Source organism: Elephantulus edwardii, unplaced genomic scaffold (genome assembly GCF_000299155.1).
Source record: "Elephantulus edwardii isolate Elephantulus edwardi_28Jun2011 unplaced genomic scaffold, EleEdw1.0 scaffold00074, whole genome shotgun sequence".
Lineage (NCBI taxonomy): Eukaryota > Metazoa > Chordata > Mammalia > Macroscelidea > Macroscelididae > Elephantulus > Elephantulus edwardii.
The window spans coordinates 13,475,347-13,497,828 of NW_006399824.1; the positions used below are offsets into that span (position 1 = coordinate 13,475,347).

At 40.6% G+C, this 22,482-nt stretch overlaps 1 protein-coding gene across 1 annotated transcript in view; it reads right to left on the reverse strand.

Moving 5' to 3' along the window:
* Positions 1–11,186: 11,186 nt before the first annotated feature.
* Positions 11,187–22,482, reverse strand: part of ZNF365 (zinc finger protein 365) — a 28,247-nt gene continuing 16,951 nt past the window's right edge. The window contains exons 3-5 of the mRNA XM_006889027.1: positions 19,780–19,957; positions 12,610–12,647; positions 11,187–11,448 (exon numbers count right to left, since the gene is read on the reverse strand). Of these exons, the coding sequence (XP_006889089.1) occupies positions 11,187–11,448; positions 12,610–12,647; positions 19,780–19,957 (478 nt within the window). The remainder of the gene's footprint in view (positions 11,449–12,609; positions 12,648–19,779; positions 19,958–22,482) is intronic.

Consider the following 22,482-nt stretch of genomic DNA (forward strand, 5'->3'; position numbering starts at 1 on the left):
GAGAGTGAAACTGGGTCAGGACAGGGCAGATTTCAGAACTATTGTACTATGAGTTGTAGGTGACTTGATGGCACATAACAACAATAACAACAGGGAGTTCTGGTGGCATAGTACTGAGGGAGTTGCACTGCTAGCTTGAAGTCAGTTGGTTCAAATTCATACTGGGAATACTGCAAATGAAAAAGCATTTCATATCTAGTTAAAATCCTTTCTACCCTTTTGTTAAGGGAACATAAAATACAGGTGATTAGACAGCATCATTAATTACATTAATGAGTTATCATTAATAATATAAAACAAAATATCTATAAATAGTTGAACAAAAACGCAAAATTATTTATAAACTCCCACTCAAATTATTTTTTTTTAAAGAGGGAGGTAACATGACCTTGGGTACAAATGTTTCTCTTTCCCTTATAAACATTTCTTCTCTTGAAAGTTTCTGTTGAGTTTCTACAGAAAGCTCTTAGTTCCACAGAAGTTTTCTCTGGACACCTCTCATCTGATATAGGGGAAACGGAGTCTTGAGGAATATTTACAGTTTTGATCTGACAGGAAACCAAGAAATAGCATTCAGAGATGAAAACAAAGTTAAAAGTGAGGGAAATTTCATGATCCAAATGACAACCAATTCAGCCCACTCTCAGCTTGTTTAATAATGATCAGTCCCAAATTGCATTTGCCTAACAAAGGGAAGACAGAATGCTTAATTTTAATGGAAACTTTCTCAGAGAATTATAATCTTTTAAGAAGAACAAATGCAAATTCTGTAATTAAAACACTGGTGGTGGTGTTGTTGTTGTTGTTATGTGCCATTGAATAGGAACCAACTCATAGCTGACTTTCCAGCAGGTTTTCAGAGGAGGAGTTTGTTCATCTTTCTCCCCCAGAGCAGCTGGTGTATTTGAACCAAGTGTCTTTGAGTTGGCCTTTTAGTACATCTCCTTACCACTTGGCCATCAGAGCTCCCTAATTAAAGTATATAATATTTTAAATAAAAGATTTAATAAAGAAAACACAGGAAGAAATAAGACTACTGAACTGGAACACCCTTTAGGAAAATACTATCCAACCTGAAGCACAGAGAGAATGAGGATGAGAAATATAGGGGGAAATATGAGAGAAATGTGGGGTGGAAAGAGGAGGGAAGTAACATGCTGTGTAATGTGAGTCCCAAAAGTGAAGGAGAAAATGAGGCAGAGGCAGTATTTGAAAACTTAGCAGTAAGGAATTTTCTGAATCTGAAGAATGATATAAACCCATAAATTCACAAAACTCTGCCACATACACGAATAAAACCACACTTAGGCTCATTTATTAAGTTCACGAAAAGCCAATAGGCAAGATAAGGAATGAAATCCAGGTATATCAGAAAAGGCCAGAAGCTGAGGAAAGCCAAATAAACAGGAAAAAAATAATAGCAGAGGGTGGTTTTGTTTTGTTGTTTGTTTGTGTTAGTGTGTTTTCCAGTGAGAACTCTTTAGAATGAAGTGCTAGATAAAATATCTTCCCTTTTCTGTCCATTAGGGAGTTCTGGTGATATAGTGGGTAAGATGTTGCACTACCAACCCAAAGGAGGTTGTTGTTGTTAAGTGCCGTCGAGTCTTAGAAAACTCTTAGTGACCCTATGAACGAAAGTCCTCGACACTTGCATGCATGACTTTCATCCTTTCTCCAGGTTCATAGGGTTTCCGGAGGCAAACTATTTACGGAAGTGGATGCCACTCCTGTTTCCAAACTTGTTTCAACGGGGAGTGCCACCAAACACTATCCACCATGGATAACCATTATTGCATTTGACACATCAGTGTCACAGCAACCACAGGTTACCTCTGTAGGCAGTTCAAATTCACGAGCAGCAGCAGTTCCCTGGGGTAAAGACAGGCAATCTCCTCCTATGCAAATTACAGCCTCTAAAAATTTGCTGGATGGTTAGCTATAAAGCTGTCTCAACTTGATGGCACATCACAGCAACTTTGTCCACAATTGCTAAGAAGCCTAAAAACAATTATGAATTCAAATTAAGTTTGGTACCAGCTCTTTTGCAAATTTCCCCTCTCTCCTTTACCCTCAGGAAACTTCAAGGAGCTACTGCCTCCTTGCTGCTCTATTGCCAAATAGGTTTCTGCACACCTCTGCCTCTTCAATTTCTCCTGATTACAGACTGGAGTGGACATGCCTGATGAGAGGAACTGAGAGGGAAAGAGAGAACGTGGCATTTTCAAGAACTCTGATCCATAAGTTGTGCTGCTAACTCAAAGGCTGTCCATCTCTCTGGTGGTTTGAATCCACCAACACCTCTGGGGTAAAAATCGGACATTCTACTCCTGTGCAATTTAAACCTGGGAAACCTGAGAACGTGTCAGCTATGAGTTTTTCCAACAGCATGGCAAACACAGACAGAATGACATACACACAAAGAGAAACAAATGTAGAGTTGACTCTGCTGCACTAATTGGGTAATCTCCCTACAGACAGCATCAAGTTTATCTTTCAATATGACTTTCAATATGACTAACCCTTATTTGATGTTGCTATACCAGTAGGTAGGACTATGCAAATTGGGTCTGTTGGCCTATCCACAAGGTGATTGGCTATCTACCATTCTACAAGGGGGTTGGCCAGTCTCAACAATCTACAAGGGGATTGGCAAGTCTCGATGATAAATTGAAGAGCTCTAGCTGCAGAGAGAGGACTTCTTCCTCCACCAAAAGAGATGGAATTCCTCACCCAGCCAGAGTAGTGAGACCTCACTCAACCCAGTGAAATGTAGGACACTTCAGGATGGCAGCAGAAGCAATGGCTGAACTGGAGAACTGGATGTAAGATGGGACTTTGTGGGGTGGGGCTGAGGAATAAATATTGGTAGGACTGAGAACTTAGTTGGACAATTATGAAGGAAGACAATATTGTCAGGACTGAGAATTTTGTTAGACAATTGGCGGTGGGGCGGGGGGAGCCAATATTGGCAGGACTGAGGAATTGGGAACACATAGAGTCTCAAGGCTCGGATGCATGTATGCACATTTTGGGAGCTGTGTTGACTGTATTTTTTTAATCTGAATTATAACTTTTTAACTCCCCTACTATGGTTCTGTGTGGACTGTGAGTTGTCACATTGGATTTTGGACCAGCCAAGCAGTAAAATTGGTGTTGAGATAAGAAGGAGGCATGGAAACATAGGGGACATGTATGTCTGACCTCATGGGAACTGATTTTGTGTTATTGATTCTGTGTGTGTGAATATTTCCTCCTAGAAAGTTGGTAAAGGTCAGATATGGTGTTCTCCACATCACCCTTGATCTTTTTACAGACAGGAAGGAGGTTCAAATATATGCAATATGGCAACTCTACAAGCATTATTGTAGATCTAATGAGTGAAGAATTGCACTCTCAACTCAAATGCAAGTGGTTCAAATCATTAGAGAAGCTTTATGAAGAATGTGGCATCAGGATTAGAAGAAGATTCAACAACCTACATTATACAGATGACACAACCTTACTTGCTGAAAATGAGGACTTGAGGCATTGGCTGCAGAAGATCAAAGAACACAGCCTTCAGTATGGCTTATATCTCAACATTAAGAAAGCAAAATCCTCACCGCTGGGCTAATAGGTAACATCAGCATAGTTGGAGAAAAAATTGAAATTGTCATGATTTCATCTTACTTAGACCCACAATCAATACATGTGGTGCCAGCACTATGAAGCTCTGGAGGCACAGAATTAGGAAAATCTGCTGTCAGGGGCTCTCCAAAGTCCTGAAGAGAAATGATGTACGTTTAAAGACTAAGGTGCACACAATTCAAGCCATGTTGCTGTTACTGTTGTGTGCCAACGAGTCACTTGCAACTCCTAGAGACCTATGTACAACAGCTCTGAACTCGGCTCTATCCTCAGCCGATCTTATTGTCTCTGACACACCTAATCCCATTACTTCAATCACTGATTCAATCCATTAATCCAGTGTCTTCCTCTCTTGTTCTGTCCCTCCAACCTCCCAAATATGATATCCCTCTCCAAGTACTGGTCTCTCCTTGCAATATGACCAAAGTATATCTGATGAAGTTTTAGAATCCTTGCCTCCAAGGAGCAGCCTGGTTTCATCCTCTCTAGGTCGAACCTGTTTGTTCTCCTAGCAATCCATAATATATTCACTCTTATTCTCCAGCACCACAGCTCAAAGGCATCAATTCTCTATCATCCCTAGTCATTGTCCAGTTTTCTGATGCATAGCAAGGTACTGCAAAGACTATTACCTGGATCAGGAGCACTTTAGTCTCCAGATTGACATTGTTGCTCTTCAGTACTGTGGAGAGGTCCCTGACAGCAGATTTTCCCAATGCAATTAGTCTTCCGATTTCCTGGCTGCTGGTACCAAGATGTGGAGCCAAGCAAAATGAAGATGTTAATAATCTCAATCTCTTCATCCTCTATCATGATGATGCCAATTGCCCACTAGTGAAAATCTTTGTTTTCTTGATGTTGAGCTTCAATCCATATTAAAGACTATAGTCCTTGACCTTCTCCAGCAAATGCCTCAGCTCCTCCTCAGTTTCAGCAAGCCAGGTTGTGCCATCTGCATAATGTAGATAGTTTATGGGTCTTCCTTTAATCCTGATACCCTATTTCTCCTCATAAAGTCCAGCCTCCTGGATGATCTGTTCTGCATATAGATAAAAAAGGTATGAAGATGGGATGTGTTCCTGGCATATAGTCTTTCCAGATACCTATTAAGCATCTGAAACCTACAGAGTAACTAAGGAATTGAAGAATTGATGTGATGAATTGTGATGTTGAAGAAGAGTACTGAATATCCCATAAACTGGGGAAAAAAACAACAAACGAACCGAACATGTATGTCCTGGAGAAAGTGCAACCAGAGTGCTCCTTGGTGCCAAGGATGTTGGAGCTCCACCTCACATACATGGTGGGCATGGTGTTAGTAAAGGCTATTCCTTGAAGAGGGAGGGACATGATGTTTGGAAAGTTGGAGCATTACTGAAACCGAGAAAGACCCTAAATCAGACCTATTGATACAGTGTCTGTGGCAATGGGCTCAAATGTACCAAGGATGATAAGGATGGCACAGAACAGGATAGGGTTCACAGGGTCACTTTGAGTTATTAGTTCCTAACAACAACCGTGCTTAAATGAAATAGAGTAGTCTTTATAATAAACTTTAAACTGACCATTGGAATTTTGCACAATCAACAAATTGAGGGTAATTTTCTGGATCTCTTGTCAATGAGTAACTTGAGGATGGCACCGGCTGAAATTCAGGATAACGTTCCGGTCTGTTAAAAAGTAGCTCTGGACAAATGTGGCTCTGAACCCACACACATCTTTTTCTCACCATCTTCATTGTGAAATACAGAAGAGTTGCCTTTTGAAGTATTGTTCTAAGGCAAAAGAATAGTCAGAACTACTTAGAAGATGACTAAGAAAGCTCCAATACTAGAGTTTGACAAACTATACACCATCGCTCACTAAATCTAGTGCTGCTGATTTCGCCCCCTGTATTGGAAAGGACTACTGTTGATTCAAAGGAACACTAGATGAAGTGGCTGGCTTGCATTCAGGAGCCATGTTAAACAAAAAGAAATATGCCATCTCTTTAAACACTGAAACCACATTCAGTGAGGTGACTGACATGTATCAGTTCCAAGAAGTACATGTTTCTGACTGAGATGTCAGTGGCATACATAGATACGTTACTCTTTCTCCCACTGAGAGGATAAAAAACTATACTTCTTCCTTCCTATGCACCCTGGAGACATTTCATTAAGATAAATGTGAATATGTGCTACAAAAACCTTTAAAACTGTCCTTGTGAAATAAAAAATTTCCCAAATCTATTTGCCACATCAACTTGTACTTGGCCAGCATTTACAATAATGTAGTTTTTAGGACACAGAATTCCAGGTATTGTAAAGGTTATTTTAGAAAAATCTCCTATTCAAAATATTACCCCATTTACCTTAAAAGTGAGCCTGGTGCCTTAGTGGCAGGGAGCCACACTACCAAGCCAAGGCATGTGATTAAAATCCACAGGAGAAAGATGGGCAATCTTCCTCTGAAAACCCACTGCAGGCTCAGCTATGAGTTGATTCTGACTTGATGGTAAATAACAACAATCTTCATATCACCTCCAGAGACATGGGGCTAGTTCACAAAGTGAGTGAGCCATTCCATGTTGCCCTTCGAAATTTTTTATTCAATGACTTTTGTGTTTGCTCTCTTGGAGCTTTTTCCTCACTGATTTCATTAATGTCTTGTAAGTTTTCCATGTTAACAAGCCTTCAGACTTTTTTTTTTTTTGCTGCCATCAAATAGCTTTCACCCCACAGCGATGCTCCATGATATTTCTCAGGCTATAAATCTTTACTGGAAGAGATTGCTCATCTTGTTCTTGTGGAGAAGCTGCTGGTGGACTTGAACCACTGGCTTCTGATTAACAGTGCAGCACATACACACTACACCCCCAGAGCTCCTTCACTTCTTCTCGCAAGCCATGGGTGCTAAACTCATTTCACGGTACCAACTTCCACCACAAAATTTACATGATTACCACGTAATCACTAGATTCAATGTTGCTGCCCACCGAGGCTTCCTTACTCCACCACCATCCCTTCCTCATTTGCCTACACCATTCAATACCCATCTCCCATTGACCAGCCACTGATATGATGGCTTAAGTCTCAAGCCATCAGGATTTCTGTGATTCTGAACATATCATGCTGCTGTGAATCTCTTATGATGCAGCCAATATGACTTCAATTTAAAGTTAATAGTATTGCTTGATAGTTTGTGTCCACATCCAGTTGGATCACCTTTGTTGGGAATGGGAACAAATATGGACCTCTCCCAATCCATTCTCCAGACAGCTGTCCTCCAAATTTCCTGGCATATACTGGTGACTGGAGGACTTGAAGCACTTTCTGCAGATCAAAGAATGCAGCCTTTGGTATGGATTGCATCTCAATGTCAAGAAACCAGAGATTCTTGCTACTAGACTGATAGGTAGTGTCATGATGGATGGAGAGGAGACTGAAACTGTCAACAGCTTCATCTTACTCAGATCTACAATTAACACCCTTGCAGTCAGGAAATAAGGACAGATTGCACCAGGAAAATCTGTAGTTAGGAACCTCTCCAAATTCTTGAGGAGAAATTACTTGTTTGAGGAGTAAGGTGCTTCAGATTCAGGATGACAAAAAGAGTTGATGCCTTTGAGTTGTGGTGTTGGAGAAGAGCACTGAAAATTCCATGGACAACCGTGAGAGCAAATAGATATGTCTTGGAGAAGGTGCAGAAGAAGTACTCTTTGTAAGCAGGAGTGATGAGGCTTAGCCTCACATATTTTAGGCATGTTGCTAGGAGAGCTAATCCTTGCAGAACTTAATTCTGGGAAGAGTGTAGGGTCCACAAAGGAGAGGAAAGCCCTCAACAAAGTGGACTGACGTGGTGACTGTCATTTTGGGCTCTTGTGTGTCACGGAGTGTGAGGATAGTGCAGGGTAGAACAGGGTTTATTCACAACTTTTATTCATGGGCTTACTATAACTCATACTTGACTTGATGGCACCTAATAACAACAACCTTACTGGATCCTCTAACTTTCCCTAAGTCCATGGTACTTTAAAGACTGATGGCAGTGTAATTCTACCACAGATGCTGTTCTGTTAATCTTCTTGGGCTCTGTAAGACTAGGACAAAGGTGTGTGTGTGTGTGTGTGTGTGTGTGTGTGTGTGTTCCTCCCAGAGTTGACAAGTTTAAATATACAGTGTACGAAAGTTACTCATGGTTCTGGAGGAAGATGGGTGAATATTGTTAAATGAGCTTTTAATGGAAACTTCTCAGCATAAGTATGCACAGAAAGGCCCTTCAGATGTAGGCATTTTATTGCTACTATGACTCACAGCAAGCCCACACACAACAAACTGAAATCTTGTCCTACCTCACTCATCCTCGTGCCTCTTGTAGTCATTGCGTTAAGCCGTGTCATTCAAGGTCTTCCTCTCATTTGCCTACCCTCTACTTTTGCCGACCCTCTACTTTTCCAAGAATGATGTCTTTTTTTCCCCAAGGACTTCTGCCTCCTGACAAGGTGCACAAAGCATATATGATGAAGTTTCCTCACCCTTGCTTCTAATGAGAACTCTTTCACCAGGAGAAATTTACTTGTTCTTTTGGTAGTCCATGGGATATTTGATACTCTTTGCTAGCATCATAATTCAAAGACATCAATTCTTCACTGTTCACTGTCGAGCTTTCAAATGCACACGAAGTATCATGGCTAGAGTCAAGCATACTTTAAAGTAATACAGGAATTATATCAAACAAAGCTGCATAAACATAATTTTCAAGAAAGCTAATAGGTGTACTCTATCATGATTATATGTGCAGGAATAATGTATTCATGAAGGACTATTTGTTTCACTGTTAATGGAAAAATTTAACTGTTAATGCTTGACTCTCTATGACAAGGAAAAATTTTGATTAGGGAAAAAAACCATACCCAACACATCATTCAGAAATATAGCTTTATTATTAGAATATTTCATAATCTAAAAACTTTTATAATTCTGGGAACAGAATATCCAACTTCTGTACAACCGAGTGACCCTGCAGAATACTAGAAAACAGAATTCTAAGCAATCTGAACTTTGCAATTAGAATCTGTAACTTAGTTTTAGAGGAGGAGGGTAAAAAAAAAATCAAATAAAGAATTCTTCCCTACAAAACAAATAGTCAAAGTAGATCTCTTCTTCAGTTTAACTTTGAACCTGTATTCCCAGAAACTTTGGTGATTTTTTAAAAGAAAGCAATGTCTTTACCTCTAAAGTCTACCATTTTAGTGGACAAAGCAAAAAAAAAGTGAGAAATAAGATACAAAGCGGATCATGGCACCTGTCTTGGGTCATTGGCATGTATGAGGAGCACCCCTTAGAGCAAGCCAGGTCCCAGATTTCAGTAGTAATTAATTTCTCTAAGGAAGCACAACATACATAACATGTTCCCTTTTATGTGAATCAGCATTTAGTTGTAACATCATAGTTTTCTGGAATAAAATAAGTTTCAAAATCCTTTTTCTCCTGTAATATGTATGGAGTAGATATGAGATTATGGTGCTTTCTGAAGTCCATTGGGTACCACTATTGTGGAGGAACATCTTTGCCCTGGGGTCTAGTCTTAAAAAATTGAAAGTGTAAGTTAGAACAAACAAAATCTGTCTGTACCACCTTCCAAAACCAAGTTGTTGTCCGCACACACACATGGTATAGGACAGAGATCATGCAATATGACTAACATATTGTGGGGTGTTGTTTTATATATATGTATATATATATTTAAAAGGCTAAAGTGCAATCATAGCATAAACATTAATAATAAATAATCTCTGCAGTAGAGTAATTCTCCAAATAAATAATTCGTACATTACAGTTTTTACAATGTTAGCCTTAACAGTGACATACACAGGAATGTCTTTTCCCCAGCCTGAGTAAGCTGTCTATATATTACATGAACTGTCTACGCCTCTAAAAGTCAAAGTGAAGATTTTGAAGCCAATCAACACTTCCACTATGTTAGCTTCAAAATGTTTGCATAAGTTACATCTTTCAATTTTTTTACATTTTAATTAGCCGTTTTATTATCTACTTTTAATGAACTGCTAACCTGATGCTTACTGCAATAGTAATCATAACTCTATAAATGTTAAATAGGTTACAATGTTACTTTTTAAAAGAGAATTCCATTTACATGAACGAACATATACAGTGTAAAAATCATCCACCACAAACACATACCTTCCTCATGATTATTTAAAAATAAATTCTTAATATACCTGACATATATTTTATGCGGTGCTATATACATGTCTGTACGGACATATTTGTGGACAAAATTATTCTTGTTTCAAGAAGGATGTCAGCACTTATAAACTCTAATGAAACTTGATGCTACTAATAATTTAAAAAAAAAAACAAAGAAAAAGGGACACAGAAATTCATTTTGGAATAAAATCTTAAAGTAGGAGGTTCTTAACAATTCCTTGTAGAAACAAAAACTGTTTGAAGTGAAAGAGGGGAGGACAGTCTTGGATTCTGCATCCCACGTGCACTGCTTATTTCAGAAATTACTTTAGAAAGCAGTATACAGTATACAGTACACATTTCAGGGGCTTGGTTGAAAGGTTAAGAATGTTTTTTTCTTAAAAGGGCACTGAGGCAGCAAGAAACGAAGCGTGCTGCCTGGTGGAAAAGTCAGGCCAGCAAAGACACGGTCATGCCCACAGCTAACACAGAGTCTGCCAGCCCTGCGAGGGGAGGTCTGTGGACGCGCTGGGTAGTATCTGCAGAGTTTCCACAATGTATTCAAATATATGAACTGTTGGTGTCCTATCCAGCCACTGCATGGAGGAGACATGCACAAAAGAGCTGAACCAAATCATCACCAACAGTGCATAAGGATGCAGGCTGGCACCATGGGCTCTGGGTGCAGAATTATCAGCCAAAGGAGAGAGCAGAGATGTACTCAAGTCTGAACAAACATGCACGGAAGGAAGCAAAATCCCAAACCAAACCAACTGAGGAATGGTCTTTCAGAATGAGAAAAACTAAAGTCTGATGTGAACAAGTCTTAAGCAACTCAAACGCTGAAATGCTGATTAAACCAGAACACATGGAACCCCAGGAACCCTGATCTGGGGGAGGGTGGGCTTTCAAATTCATTGGGGAGGAGGTTATATAGAAGTACCTTTACTTTACAGCTATTGACAAAACAGTACATGGCTCACAATTTAGAGAGCAGTGGCCTCAGACATATTTTCTGCTGGAGATTGAGTCCTTGTGTGGCCCTGGGTCTGAGAGGTGAAGGACTGCACAAAAGCCCAGATGCAGAAAATAACTAGAGACTACACTTATTCTTTTATTAGACATTGGAGCTCTGCTTTACTTAAGTCATGAAACAAGACTATGTAATTACTTTATTCTTTCTGTAATTTGCCTCGTGCTTCTAAAAGGGGTCTGGAGCAAAAGGTATGGTTCACTCAGAATCTGATTTGTTCCATTCTGGTGAATTAAAGTTCCTGAAGGGACAGAAGACAAATGATCCTTTTCTAGTGAGTCTTCCCACGGGTTACGGTTGGTCCCTGAACAACACTCCCCACAGCCGCTACACTTTCAGATGATATTCACAATTGCTGTTGGCTTTTTCTTAGCCATTTTGGGCCTGATGTTGCCTTTGCGGTTCAGCCCCAGGGGCTCCCCTTTCTTCGGTGGTCTGCAGAGTTCCCTAGAGGACTCGGCGTGGTCGTGGATGGACTTGGCAGGCTGCATGCTGGCTCTGTCGTCCTTGGCTTTTTTCAGGTAGTTCCTTCCCTTTAGATGAAAATGGGTCTTGAGATCCGAGTGGTTACACACGGAATGTGCGTGTCCGCGGCTTCTGCAGGTGGTTAGCGGGGAGGGGGATGAACAGCAAGAAAGATTTCTTTTAAAACCTTCAAGGAACAGTAACACGATTTTTTTTCTTTCCAAACTACCCGCAGACTTCATGGAATGATCATGAAATGGTTACGTTAACCTCCTAAGGAAACAGTACAAGTTCTACTTCACTAGTAAAGAAAGAAGGCTAAAGCACTCTTAAATGAGTGCCCAGGGTAACACATGCAGTCTGACTATGGGGAAGATGGGACCAGGGCTTCCACTTCATGACCTTTTAAGTAACTGGGAAGTTGATTCAAACAAATCTGTTGTATTGTGAGTTTGTAATTGATAACACACATATCTGTCTATCTATCTATCTATCTACAGAGTTGTAGTGGCTTGTTTTTGTTGACTGCTGTCAAGTCGAGCATGACTTATAGTGACCCTATGAACAAAAGTTCTGAAGTCTTTCTATAACCATCTACATTTATCAACATTCATAGAGTTTCCAGAGGCATATTGTTTAGGAAGTGGATGCCACTCCTGCTTCCAAATGGCTTAGTGGTAAGGGATTGCACTGCCAACTTAAAAACATCTAGTTCAAATCCATCAGCTACTCTATGGGAGAAAGAGGGGCAATTTTCTCCCATTCTTGATGATAAATGTGTATTAGTAAGCACATTACACTTATTTATATCAGTATTATGACTACTTTTTAGAGTTCCTGGATACTTTTCAACATTTAAGACCTTGATTGCTAGCCAAAAGGGGTTGATGGTTCAAAACCATCACAGGTATTTTAAAAGACAAGCCTAATGATCTGTTTCCAAAAGGCCACAGCTTCAGAAAATCTAAGAAGCCATTCTACTCTATACATGAGGTTGTCATTAATTGAAATCAACTCAACTGGAATTAACAATAGTTAACAAGAAAGTGTCAATAAGAGAATTACTCTAAATAATACTTTACAAATATTCTTAAAGTGCTATTACAGTGCTACATACTGATAAAATATTAGTAGTTAAAACTGATTATAACATTTCACTAATTAAGTACACATGCCAATAAACTCTAACCAGAGCTTCTGAAGTTCATTCATATGAGATAAATTTTGTAAAATGCAACATGAAAACATTGTCCTAGCTTTATTAAATGGCACAGGATAACAAGGTATACATACAGGCATTTGGGTTTCCTATTTGAAGAGATATCCGTAAGCTGAAGACAATCGGGGGGGGGGGGAAGAAAGAAAACAATACATCACTTGACAGTGGGATTCAGGTGTGGAAATCTTCTTTTTTTATTTCCTCCTCATGTTTTTAAGACATTTTATTTGTCCCAAGGAAGTCAATAGTAGGTACTGGGAGCATTACCCACAGCATTGTTCATCACCCAGGAGGGGACAAGAATGTTTTCCTGCCCGGCCTCTGCCTCCTTGGAGAGCCCACGTACACTGGTTCTGAGATGCCAACATCAGCATATCTCAAAAATTGCAAAATATCAAATGGCATTCCCACCAGAGTAACACTTAAAGAAGCACGTTTTTTACAAACTAGAATGATGTGCCATTATTTTGTGATGGGTTTGGCCTGCATTTGCAGCTAATTTGCTACAGCTGTGGCTGGTCACAGTATATCAACTAAGGAGAAAATTGGCATAAAATGATTATTGGCCAAACTACATCATTTCTAAAATGATAGCATATGAAGACCAACTCCACAACTGTCCCTAAGGCCATCTATCATTGACATTATTTTCCACCCCCAATAAATCACGCAATAAAATATCTGCATGCACTTCTGTGGCTGGGTGCAGGATGACTTTATCTGCACCAGAAATTGATAATTATCATTTTGCAATCCAGCTGTCACCATTTGCCAGTTTACAGGCAAGTTCAGTTCATTTCCAGCATCAGTGCCTGTCCTCCTACTTTTAGCTTGTGCTTAAAGGAGTGGTGACAAGACAGACAGAAGAAGTCAATTAGAAAGGTTTTGTGAGAAAAGATCACCTTGGTTCTAGCACCCAGTTTGATCAAGACATGTATCCCCATTATGCTAAAATTATCTTGAAAACTAAGCTCAGCCTAACAAGTTTACAACCCCAGTTCTTATCTGCAGCCTGAGCTTTAATGAAGAGCAAGGTTTCTTAAACAGAATTTTTAGGGTCCCCAAATTATCCAAAAATGACTGGAGCAACACGTCAACAGAGAACAGCGAGATGTGCAGGCTGGGTTTAGAAGAGGCTGTGATACTAGGGATATTATAGCTAATGTTAGATGGATATTGGCAGAAAGCAGAGAATACCAGAAGAATGTATTTCTGCTTTATTGACAATGCAAAGGCTTTTGACTGTGTGGATCACAGTAAGTTATGGCTGACTCTGAGAAGAATGGGAATCCCAGAACATCTGATTGTGCTAATGCGAAACCTATACTTGGACCAAGAGGCAATCATCAAAACAGAGCAAGGAGACACTGCATGGTTCAAAATCAGGAAGGGCGCCTGCCAGGGATGTATTCTATTTCCATACCTTTTCAATCTGTATGCAGAATAGATCATCTGGGAAACTGGTCTGTATGAGGAGGAATGTGGCATCAGGATTGGGGAAGATTCATCAACAATCTGCATTATGCAGATGACACATCGCTGCTTGCTGAAACTGAGGAGGACCTTATGCGCTTGTTGCAGAAGGTCAAGGACTGCAGCCTTCAATATTGACTGAAGTTCAACATCAAGAAAAAAAATATTTTCACCAGTGGGCCAACTGGCAGTAGCATCATGGATAATAAAGAGATTTAGATAGTTAACAGTTTTAGTTTGCCTGGCTCAACAGTCAACACTCTCGGTACCAGCAGCCAGGAAATCAAGAGACAAACTGCGTTGGAAAAGTCAGTTGTCAGGGACCTCTCCAGAGTACTGAAGAGCAACGATATAAGGCTGGAGACTAAGGTGCACCTGATCCTGGCCATAGTCTTTGCAATTGCGTGCTATGGGTAGGAGAGCTGGACAATCACTAGGGATGATAGAAAGAGAATTGATGCCTTCAAGCTGTGGTGCTGAAGAAGAGTGTTGAATATACCATGGACTGCTAGGAGAATAAACAGGTTTGTCCTGGAAAGGGTGAAACCAGGCTGCTCCTTGGAGCTAAGGATTCTGAAGCTTCGTCTGACACACTTTGGACATGTTGCAAGGAAGGACAATTCCTTGGAGAGGGATATCATGTTTGGGAGAATGGAAGGGCAGCACAAGAGAGAAAGGCCTTTGATAAGATGGATCAATTGAGTGATTGGAGTAATGGGAATAGGTGTGTCAGAGATATTGAGGTTGGCATAGGATAGAGTGCGGTTTAGGGCTCTCTTGTACAGAGGATCACTATGAGATGCAAGCGACTGGAAGGCACATAACAACAACAAGGAAGTTAAGATGGGATTCTTGCTTTTTGCCTTTCTGTTGTTAGTTGCTGTCAAGACGACTATGGCTCATAGCAATCCTATGAACAATAGATTGAAACTGTCCTCTATCCTGTGCTATCTACATGATCTGCCATTCTTATGCCCCTTGTTGCAGTCACTGTGTCAATCCATCCAGTTAAAGACTTCCTCTTTTGCTGACCAGTCACCTTTCCCAGCATGAGAAGTATCTTTTTCCAAGCACTAGTCTCTCCTGACAGCATGTCCTAAGTAGACAAGACAAAGTTTCGCCATCCTTGCCTCTGAGGAACAGTCTGATTGCACTCCCTCCAAGATAGATTTGCCTTCCTATACAATCTAAAATCAGTATTATTTATTATGTTGTTTATGTTGCTTGAGATCGGCATGAGATCAGCAAATCATGAAGAAGCAGGAAGAAAGCCCTATTTTGGCATGAGGGTGCTAAGGTTACCCCACACGCAAAGGTAGCAAAGGTAGAGCAGCCAGTGGCTTCTGGGGAAGTAGCAGGCAACATTTCTCCCTTCATGCTACCACTACACACCTTAACTGAGATTTCTTAATGGGCTTTCATGGAAGCAGGAGTGGCATCCACCTCCTAAACAACATGCCTCCGGAAATGCTATGAACTTTGATAAATGTCAACAGTTGTAGAGGGGCTTCAGACCTTTTGTTCATAGGGTGGCTATGAATCGTGCTCGACTGGAAGGCAATCAACAACAACAAAAGAACACAGAATACAAAACGGCACAAGTTTAACACACATGCTCTCTTTTTTATTATTGAGGTATAACACACGTATTAATGTTATTAATGCTAAATATAAAGGCTGCAGAAATTTGGGGGGTGGATGTTCCTACCCAGGGAAAGGAAAAACTGAGTTATCAAATACTTAAAGAAACCCTTGACTTCCAAAGAGTATCAGAGTTACAACCTGGGGGCCTATGGGTGTCATATGGGATCCTGATGGGACCTTGGGAAATGAGAACAATTTACTGCCATGGGGTAGGCAAAATGGCTTTTCTAGTCCATTAGCTTTGATTTCCACCACAAGGCCGGGTGGGGAATACACAAACCAAGTGGATAGACAAATTCAGAATGAGATTGGTAAATTTCCTGTCCCATCCCAGGTTTCAACTGAGCAGGTTTAGCAGCGGAAAATGGAAATCTCATTACCAGTCACACACACACACACACACACAGAGCAGAGAGGGCAGCGAGAGTGCTTCAAGGTCAAAGATTTCTGCACCGATCAAATGGACACCTAAATGAGAGGGGCAGCAATGGCAGCAGCAGAGAACCAGAGGTGGACGCTGACACGGGGCTGACTCGGGCCTGCTGCCCACCACACCTTCACCCAAGCCCACCAGGGAGATGCCAGAACTGGCAGAAATAAGAGAGTTTTTTTTAACACTGACCTAAAGCCTCAAGACAGTCCTGTGAAGATGTTTGCTAAACTGTCCTGACTGAAGAATTGTATCCTTTTGCTACCTGAATTATAACTTGCTTGATTTCCCAATAAACTTATAACCATGAGTATAATTCTATGAAGTTCTGCGTGGCCATTGCAATGGATTGCTGGACCCAGTGAGAACCCTGAGATGGGCACCTGGGGAGTGTGGTGACATGTCTGACCTCATGGAAATAGAGTCTGTGCTGTGCTGATGGGGAATGTTCCCCCTTGTGAAATTAGTGGTGGTCAGACGTAACCACCCCATGTTGCCAGCATGCTTTTGGTAGCTGTGTCTTACTGGAGAGCAAATGTATGAATAAATATGGGTCAATATGAGTCAATATGGGTTATGAACTCATATATACACATTATATAAGCCACAACCCCAGCACTTCCAATTGCATTTCAACGCATAGCATATGTATGACAAAGCAGAGGGCTTTCGGGAGCCACAAATCTTCACAGGGGGAGAATGCCTCATCGTAGTTCCACAGAGAGGCTGCTTGGTATCAACTGTTGACCTTTCAGTTTGTATGACCTTTCATAAACTGTGCGCCAGCCACACACTGGGTTAAACCCAATTAACCATCAAAACAACCAATTATTATGATTTATACTTAACAGATACAGAACCTGACGCAGAAAATATCCTCACAGTCTCCTGGTTTACCAGTGTTCAGTCTGGGCTTCAACCTAAGCGAGCAGACTCTAAGCCTAAACAAGTCTTCACCCTTTACTGTCTCCCTAACAAGCATGTGTTTGCAGAAAGGCAAAAGAGTACGTGTTCACTAAGTGGAACAAATAGCTATTTTGGCGTTTCTCCAATAAGTCGGTCCATTCTGAGGTCTGGGGGCAAAGCCTGAGTCTATCACAGCCACCAACAATATCCTATGTTCTCCTTAGTGTGAACATAAGGAGTCACTCGCTCTCCTGAGGGAAATCTGATTCCCATTTGTCTCAGTTCCTTGGCTCTCCAAATACTTTTCATCTAGATAGACAATTGTATTGGGATGAGGATTAGGGTCCTAGATCTGAGTGCTAGCATATAAAAATAGAAATAATCTTCTCCTGAAAAACAAAGTAAAAACTAAGTACTTCTACTGAAAACCAAAACAAACATGCTGTCTCATGAAGGTTTCTACCTGCCCATCAAGCCTTTCTCCTAAACTTTCCTTTTCAAAATAACAGCCAGTCATGGATGGATCCACAGTTGTTCAGATCAAAACCAGGGACTCATTCTTTATTCTCATCCTTCTCTCTCCCACCATATCTCCATAATCCTTCAACAAGTCAACTGGTCTGTTTTACCCCCCCGGGATAGCAACCTCGTCCCTCTACCTCCACTTTCTCCATGCTGCTAACCTCTCCTATCTGCCATGATAGTTAACTGGTCTCCTATTCCGGCGCCTCTCCAGTCAATTCCCCACAGAGAGCCAAAGTGATCTTGCTAAAACAGATCACCTCCCGATTAAAATCTCCACTGTGCACTTTGGAACAGATTCAACTCCTTATGTGAGCTGGAAGGCCCGGTATGACACAGGCCTTTCCCTGACTTTATCTCCTATCACTCATACACACCAAGATGGCCCCTCCAAAGGCATATTCTATTCTTTTGCCTAGAACATTCCACTTCAACATTTCCACAGTTTAAATGCTGACCACAGCTTTTCCTGACCACTAGGGAGCTCTGGAGGCACAGTTCACAGGGCTTTGAGCGGCCAACCCAAAGGCCACACTGCTTTGGTGGCTGGAATCCATCAGCAGTTCCGAGGGAGAAAGAGAGGCAACCTCCTCTTTGGAAATCCAGTGGAGGCTCAGCTCTGAGTCAGTTCCTTCTCAAAAGCAATGAGTTTGCATTTTCAGAGGGTCTTTATCAATCAGAATCAACTCAACTGTTAACAGGATAATCTTAAAGTAGTCCTCCTTCCTGGGCATATCAAACATATCATCTATCTTTGTCTTTATGGTAGTTATCGCTATTCGCAATTACCATCTTTAATTGTTTAATCATTCATTGTTAGGTCTGTAAGAGTGAGGAGCACTTCGCTCCTGTTCACAGGTGCTTTCTCAGCACCAATAAGTGCTGTGCCCCCAATAAATAAGTGCTAAATGAATTACTGATTGTCCTAATTTAGCAAGCTGCAAGAAAGAAATGTAAAGCTTAAAATAAGATTATCCAAGCTGTTCCGTGACCTTCCACTTGAGCAATTCTGTGAGTAATTTTGCCAGATGGGATATTAAGTCACTTTGTGCCTAATTCGACAGCATTTTTCAGAGCACAAAGATAAAATGTCCAAGTAAGCAAAGCACATTTTTAGAACTCAGCCAGGTGAAAAGAGCACAAATGCTCAAGGGGATGAAGGAAAAATACAGATGTTGAAAGATTCCTTCACAAAACGAGCTAAAATTGAGGAGAAGGAAGACACAGAACATCATTAAAGAAGGAAGTAACATATGGTAACTGATACATTTCACTGGAGATGGTCGTGGGCAAAAAGTGGCAGAAGAAGGAGGGAGTGAACCAGAGATGCATGAAAGATGAGTTCTGATGAGGATGACATTGACTTTGCCATACAGTCTCAGTGGTGACTAAGAAAAGTGGTAATTGAGGGCAACTCTCACTGTTCCAGAGAAAGATGCTGAGAAGTGAAGCAGAAGAGCCTGGGGCACTTGGCGAGAATGTTCTGGTCCATCCTAGATACACTAAAGACAGACGTTACCTCAGATAGAGCTGAGGTGCCTGAAGCGTGGGTTCCCCAACCTGTTCCCTAACCTGGCCAATTAGTTTATAAGGATATTAGCTCAAACATTTTATGTTAAAATATCCATGTTACTCAGGGTATCTACAACCACAGGGATCCTGGGAAGCTAGGCTTGGTTAGCACTTTCATTACAGCAAAGACGTGGCCCTAATTTTACAGGAGAACATGTACTAAGTGAAACATATAGTCCAGCTAGGGAGAAAATGGTCTCAGGGTCCATGAAATATCTCCTGTGGTACTCTGTGGTATAGAGTGTAAAGAAATACAAATGGAAACAATAACACCATATAGTTGAGATCACTTTGAACAGTTACGGGTCTCTCCAAGAAATAGTAACTGTATTTCTTTTTGTTATAGTTTTTGTCCCTGACTGGAAGATCATGGAACTTAACATTACTATTCTAAGGTTGGGTGAACATTACAGTAAGCTCCATGCTAAAATTAGTTTCTTTTGTTTCTCAGTCTCCTTTCTGTCGTCTCCCTTCTCACCTGTCTTCCTTCTCCTGTCTTCCTTTTTCCCCCTACTTGCCTTTCATTTTTTTTCCTTTCCAATAATTTGGGTTTTTACTTGAACTTGATTCTGTTTCCTTTGAATCTTGATTTCCAGAAAGCACAACTAAACTTTGTTATCAACCCAAGAGGTGTTTGTTAACCTTTTGCTTCACATAAACATTACCCATCTTTGGTGGATGGCCCAGGGTGACTCACCACATGCTCACTGCGGCACAGACCGGTGGAGGGCTGCTGGCTCTGGTAATACTCTAACTGCTTCTCTGCCAGTTCCACCCGTTGTAACAGATTCTCGATGAAGTCATGGAGTCGAGCTTTCCCTTGAACCTCCTTCTCAGCCGCTGCTTCCAGGAAATGGTTGAATGTAACAACTTCTCTGCAAAGCAAAAGTATCAGAATGCAAAAAAAGAAAAAAATTAGAATGAGACAAAAAAAAATCAGAATGAGACAGGAATGAATTCATTCAGTATATTATATATGAGTGCCAAGTACATGCTGTACTTCTGAAAAATCAGCCATTGAAAACCCTTTGGAGCGTAGTTCCACTATAACACTCACAGTGCAGTCATGAGTCAGGATCAATTAGATGACAACTGGCTTGGTTTGGATTTTTTTTGTCATTTTTTATTGGTTTGCACACAATTATTAATATACATTGTGCTATTTCATTCATGTACATTGTATTCTATTCAATTATTCACATATATCATATTTTATATAATTAATTGGTTTGGATTTTTTATGTTAGGTTCATGGTCTAGTGGATAAGGAGCTGCACTTCCAACACAAAGGTGTGGGGTTTGAATCCACCAACCGATCAAGGAAGAAAGATGGGCAATTTCCTCCAGTGCAATTCACAGCTTCTAATAACCTGCAAAGAGAGTCAGTTGGTTCCGACTTAATGGCACATAACTGAGGGAGACAGTTACTATGTAAAATGTAGAAATAAATATATGTCCAGTGGTAACAGAATAAGAAGGAAACGCAACTGAGGAATTCTTTTTTCTTTTTTCCCCTACCTTTTCCTGAGTTTTCATGAGGAGACAGGTATAAAGGAAAGGAAGAAGTGAGTGAGAGTTTAGAAAGATCCTGAACATCCTTTTTCATCAGGTAACCTTTAAGCAGCAACTTGGCCATGAACCACAGAGATATCCCAGCAGGATAGTGCAAATATGTCTGAGGGCCAGCAAGGGGCCTGTGTGTCCAGAGCAGAGTGGATAAAGGAAAGGATGGTAGGAGCAGGAAGCCTGAGAGGGCCGAAGGTCCAATAAGAAAGCTATTCTAGAAGGTAGGTCTCCTGCAAAGGTAAGCAAAATACTTCCAACAATATTCTTCTTATCTACAATATTCTGTATGAATTCACAAATGTCTAATGACTGTTACCATTTTATACTTTAATTTTAAAGGAAACTGTGATAATTATATTTTTTCTCCTGATTTCTAAATAGTATAAATTCTTCTTAAAGAATTCAAAACAATACATTAAAGACATAACCAAAACCCATTGCCACCACCAGCTTCTGACTCCTCTATAGGATTTCCAAAGTTGCACATCTATAACTCTGGTGGCCTAGTGGTAAGAAGCTACACTGCAATCCCAAAGGCAGGCAGTTCTAATCCACCAGCTGTTCAACGGGAGAAGGATGGGAAATCTCCTCCTGTGTGATTTACTGCCTTTGAAAAGTTGCTGGAGCATGAGTCAATTCCAACTTGATGGCATGCAAAAACAACAAATCTTCAGGGGAGCGGAGTGCCTTGTCTTCCTCATAGAAGACTAGTGGGTTCAAATTGATGACCTTTTGATTACTAAGCCCAATGCTTAACCCACTACACCATCAGACAACTCGAACGCATTGCCACTGAGTCTCAAGTGGCTTCCGGGGGGTTTTTGGAGACTGTGTACTGCACACGATATTACCCATCTTTCTCCTTGGGAGCTGTTGGTGGATTCGAACCCTTTGGGTTAACAGCATAACTCTCAATAGATTATGCTGCCACAGCCCTTCCTACACCATTAGGTCTCCTTTAAAAAACATACAGAGGAAAGGAAATCATACTTGAAATCCTACTATACTGAGACAATCACCATAAACACTGTGGTAGTGATCTCCATGAGCATCTCTTTATAAACACACAACACACACACATTAATTTTCATTATCTTATCTCCCCCCTACCCCTAATTCCACTTTTCTCTATACCCTCTTTCTCAGACCATGGACCTGGTAACCACACTAACAGTGTGTGTATACAGTAACACTATTCTGTGTTATTTTTCACATAAATTTAAAATAAACAAACAACCCCTTCCACCTCCAAGGCTCCTTTTAGCCGTTTCTTTTCTGCAATCTGCCTCCCTCTTTGGAGCTAATCATCTCTACTAATTTCACTCCACTGAGATGAGCATTTATTTTCATGAGTCTTCAAAGTTTCTCTCAATCTTCATGGAGTGCTACCTCATCTTTCTGGCCATGTCTCACTCAAAGCCACAATTTTAAAGACTGATCATTGCTACCCTCTTTCTCTTTCGTTTCCAATTAGTGAATCTTAATTTTCCAGTCTAATCTCATGTAATTCTTCTACATAGTCAATTAAATGAATTGTTTTCTCTCTTCCATCCCAACCACAGCTTGATATTTATTTTCCACTAAGCTCTATAATATCTGGAGCTCAGAACATCAGAGAAGTAACAGCTGTCATTATTTTGTACACAATCTTTGGAAAATAGCTGGTTGTGGCTTCCATATACTTTTTTCAGTACTACCACTCACTTTTACAATTATTTGTGATGTCTCTTACAAATATGTCACACTTGGCCATACTGAAACTTTCCTAACACTTCCTACAGAGTCATATGTTCCTGGGGGGGAAAATCTGTGAATTATATATTTATATTAAAAA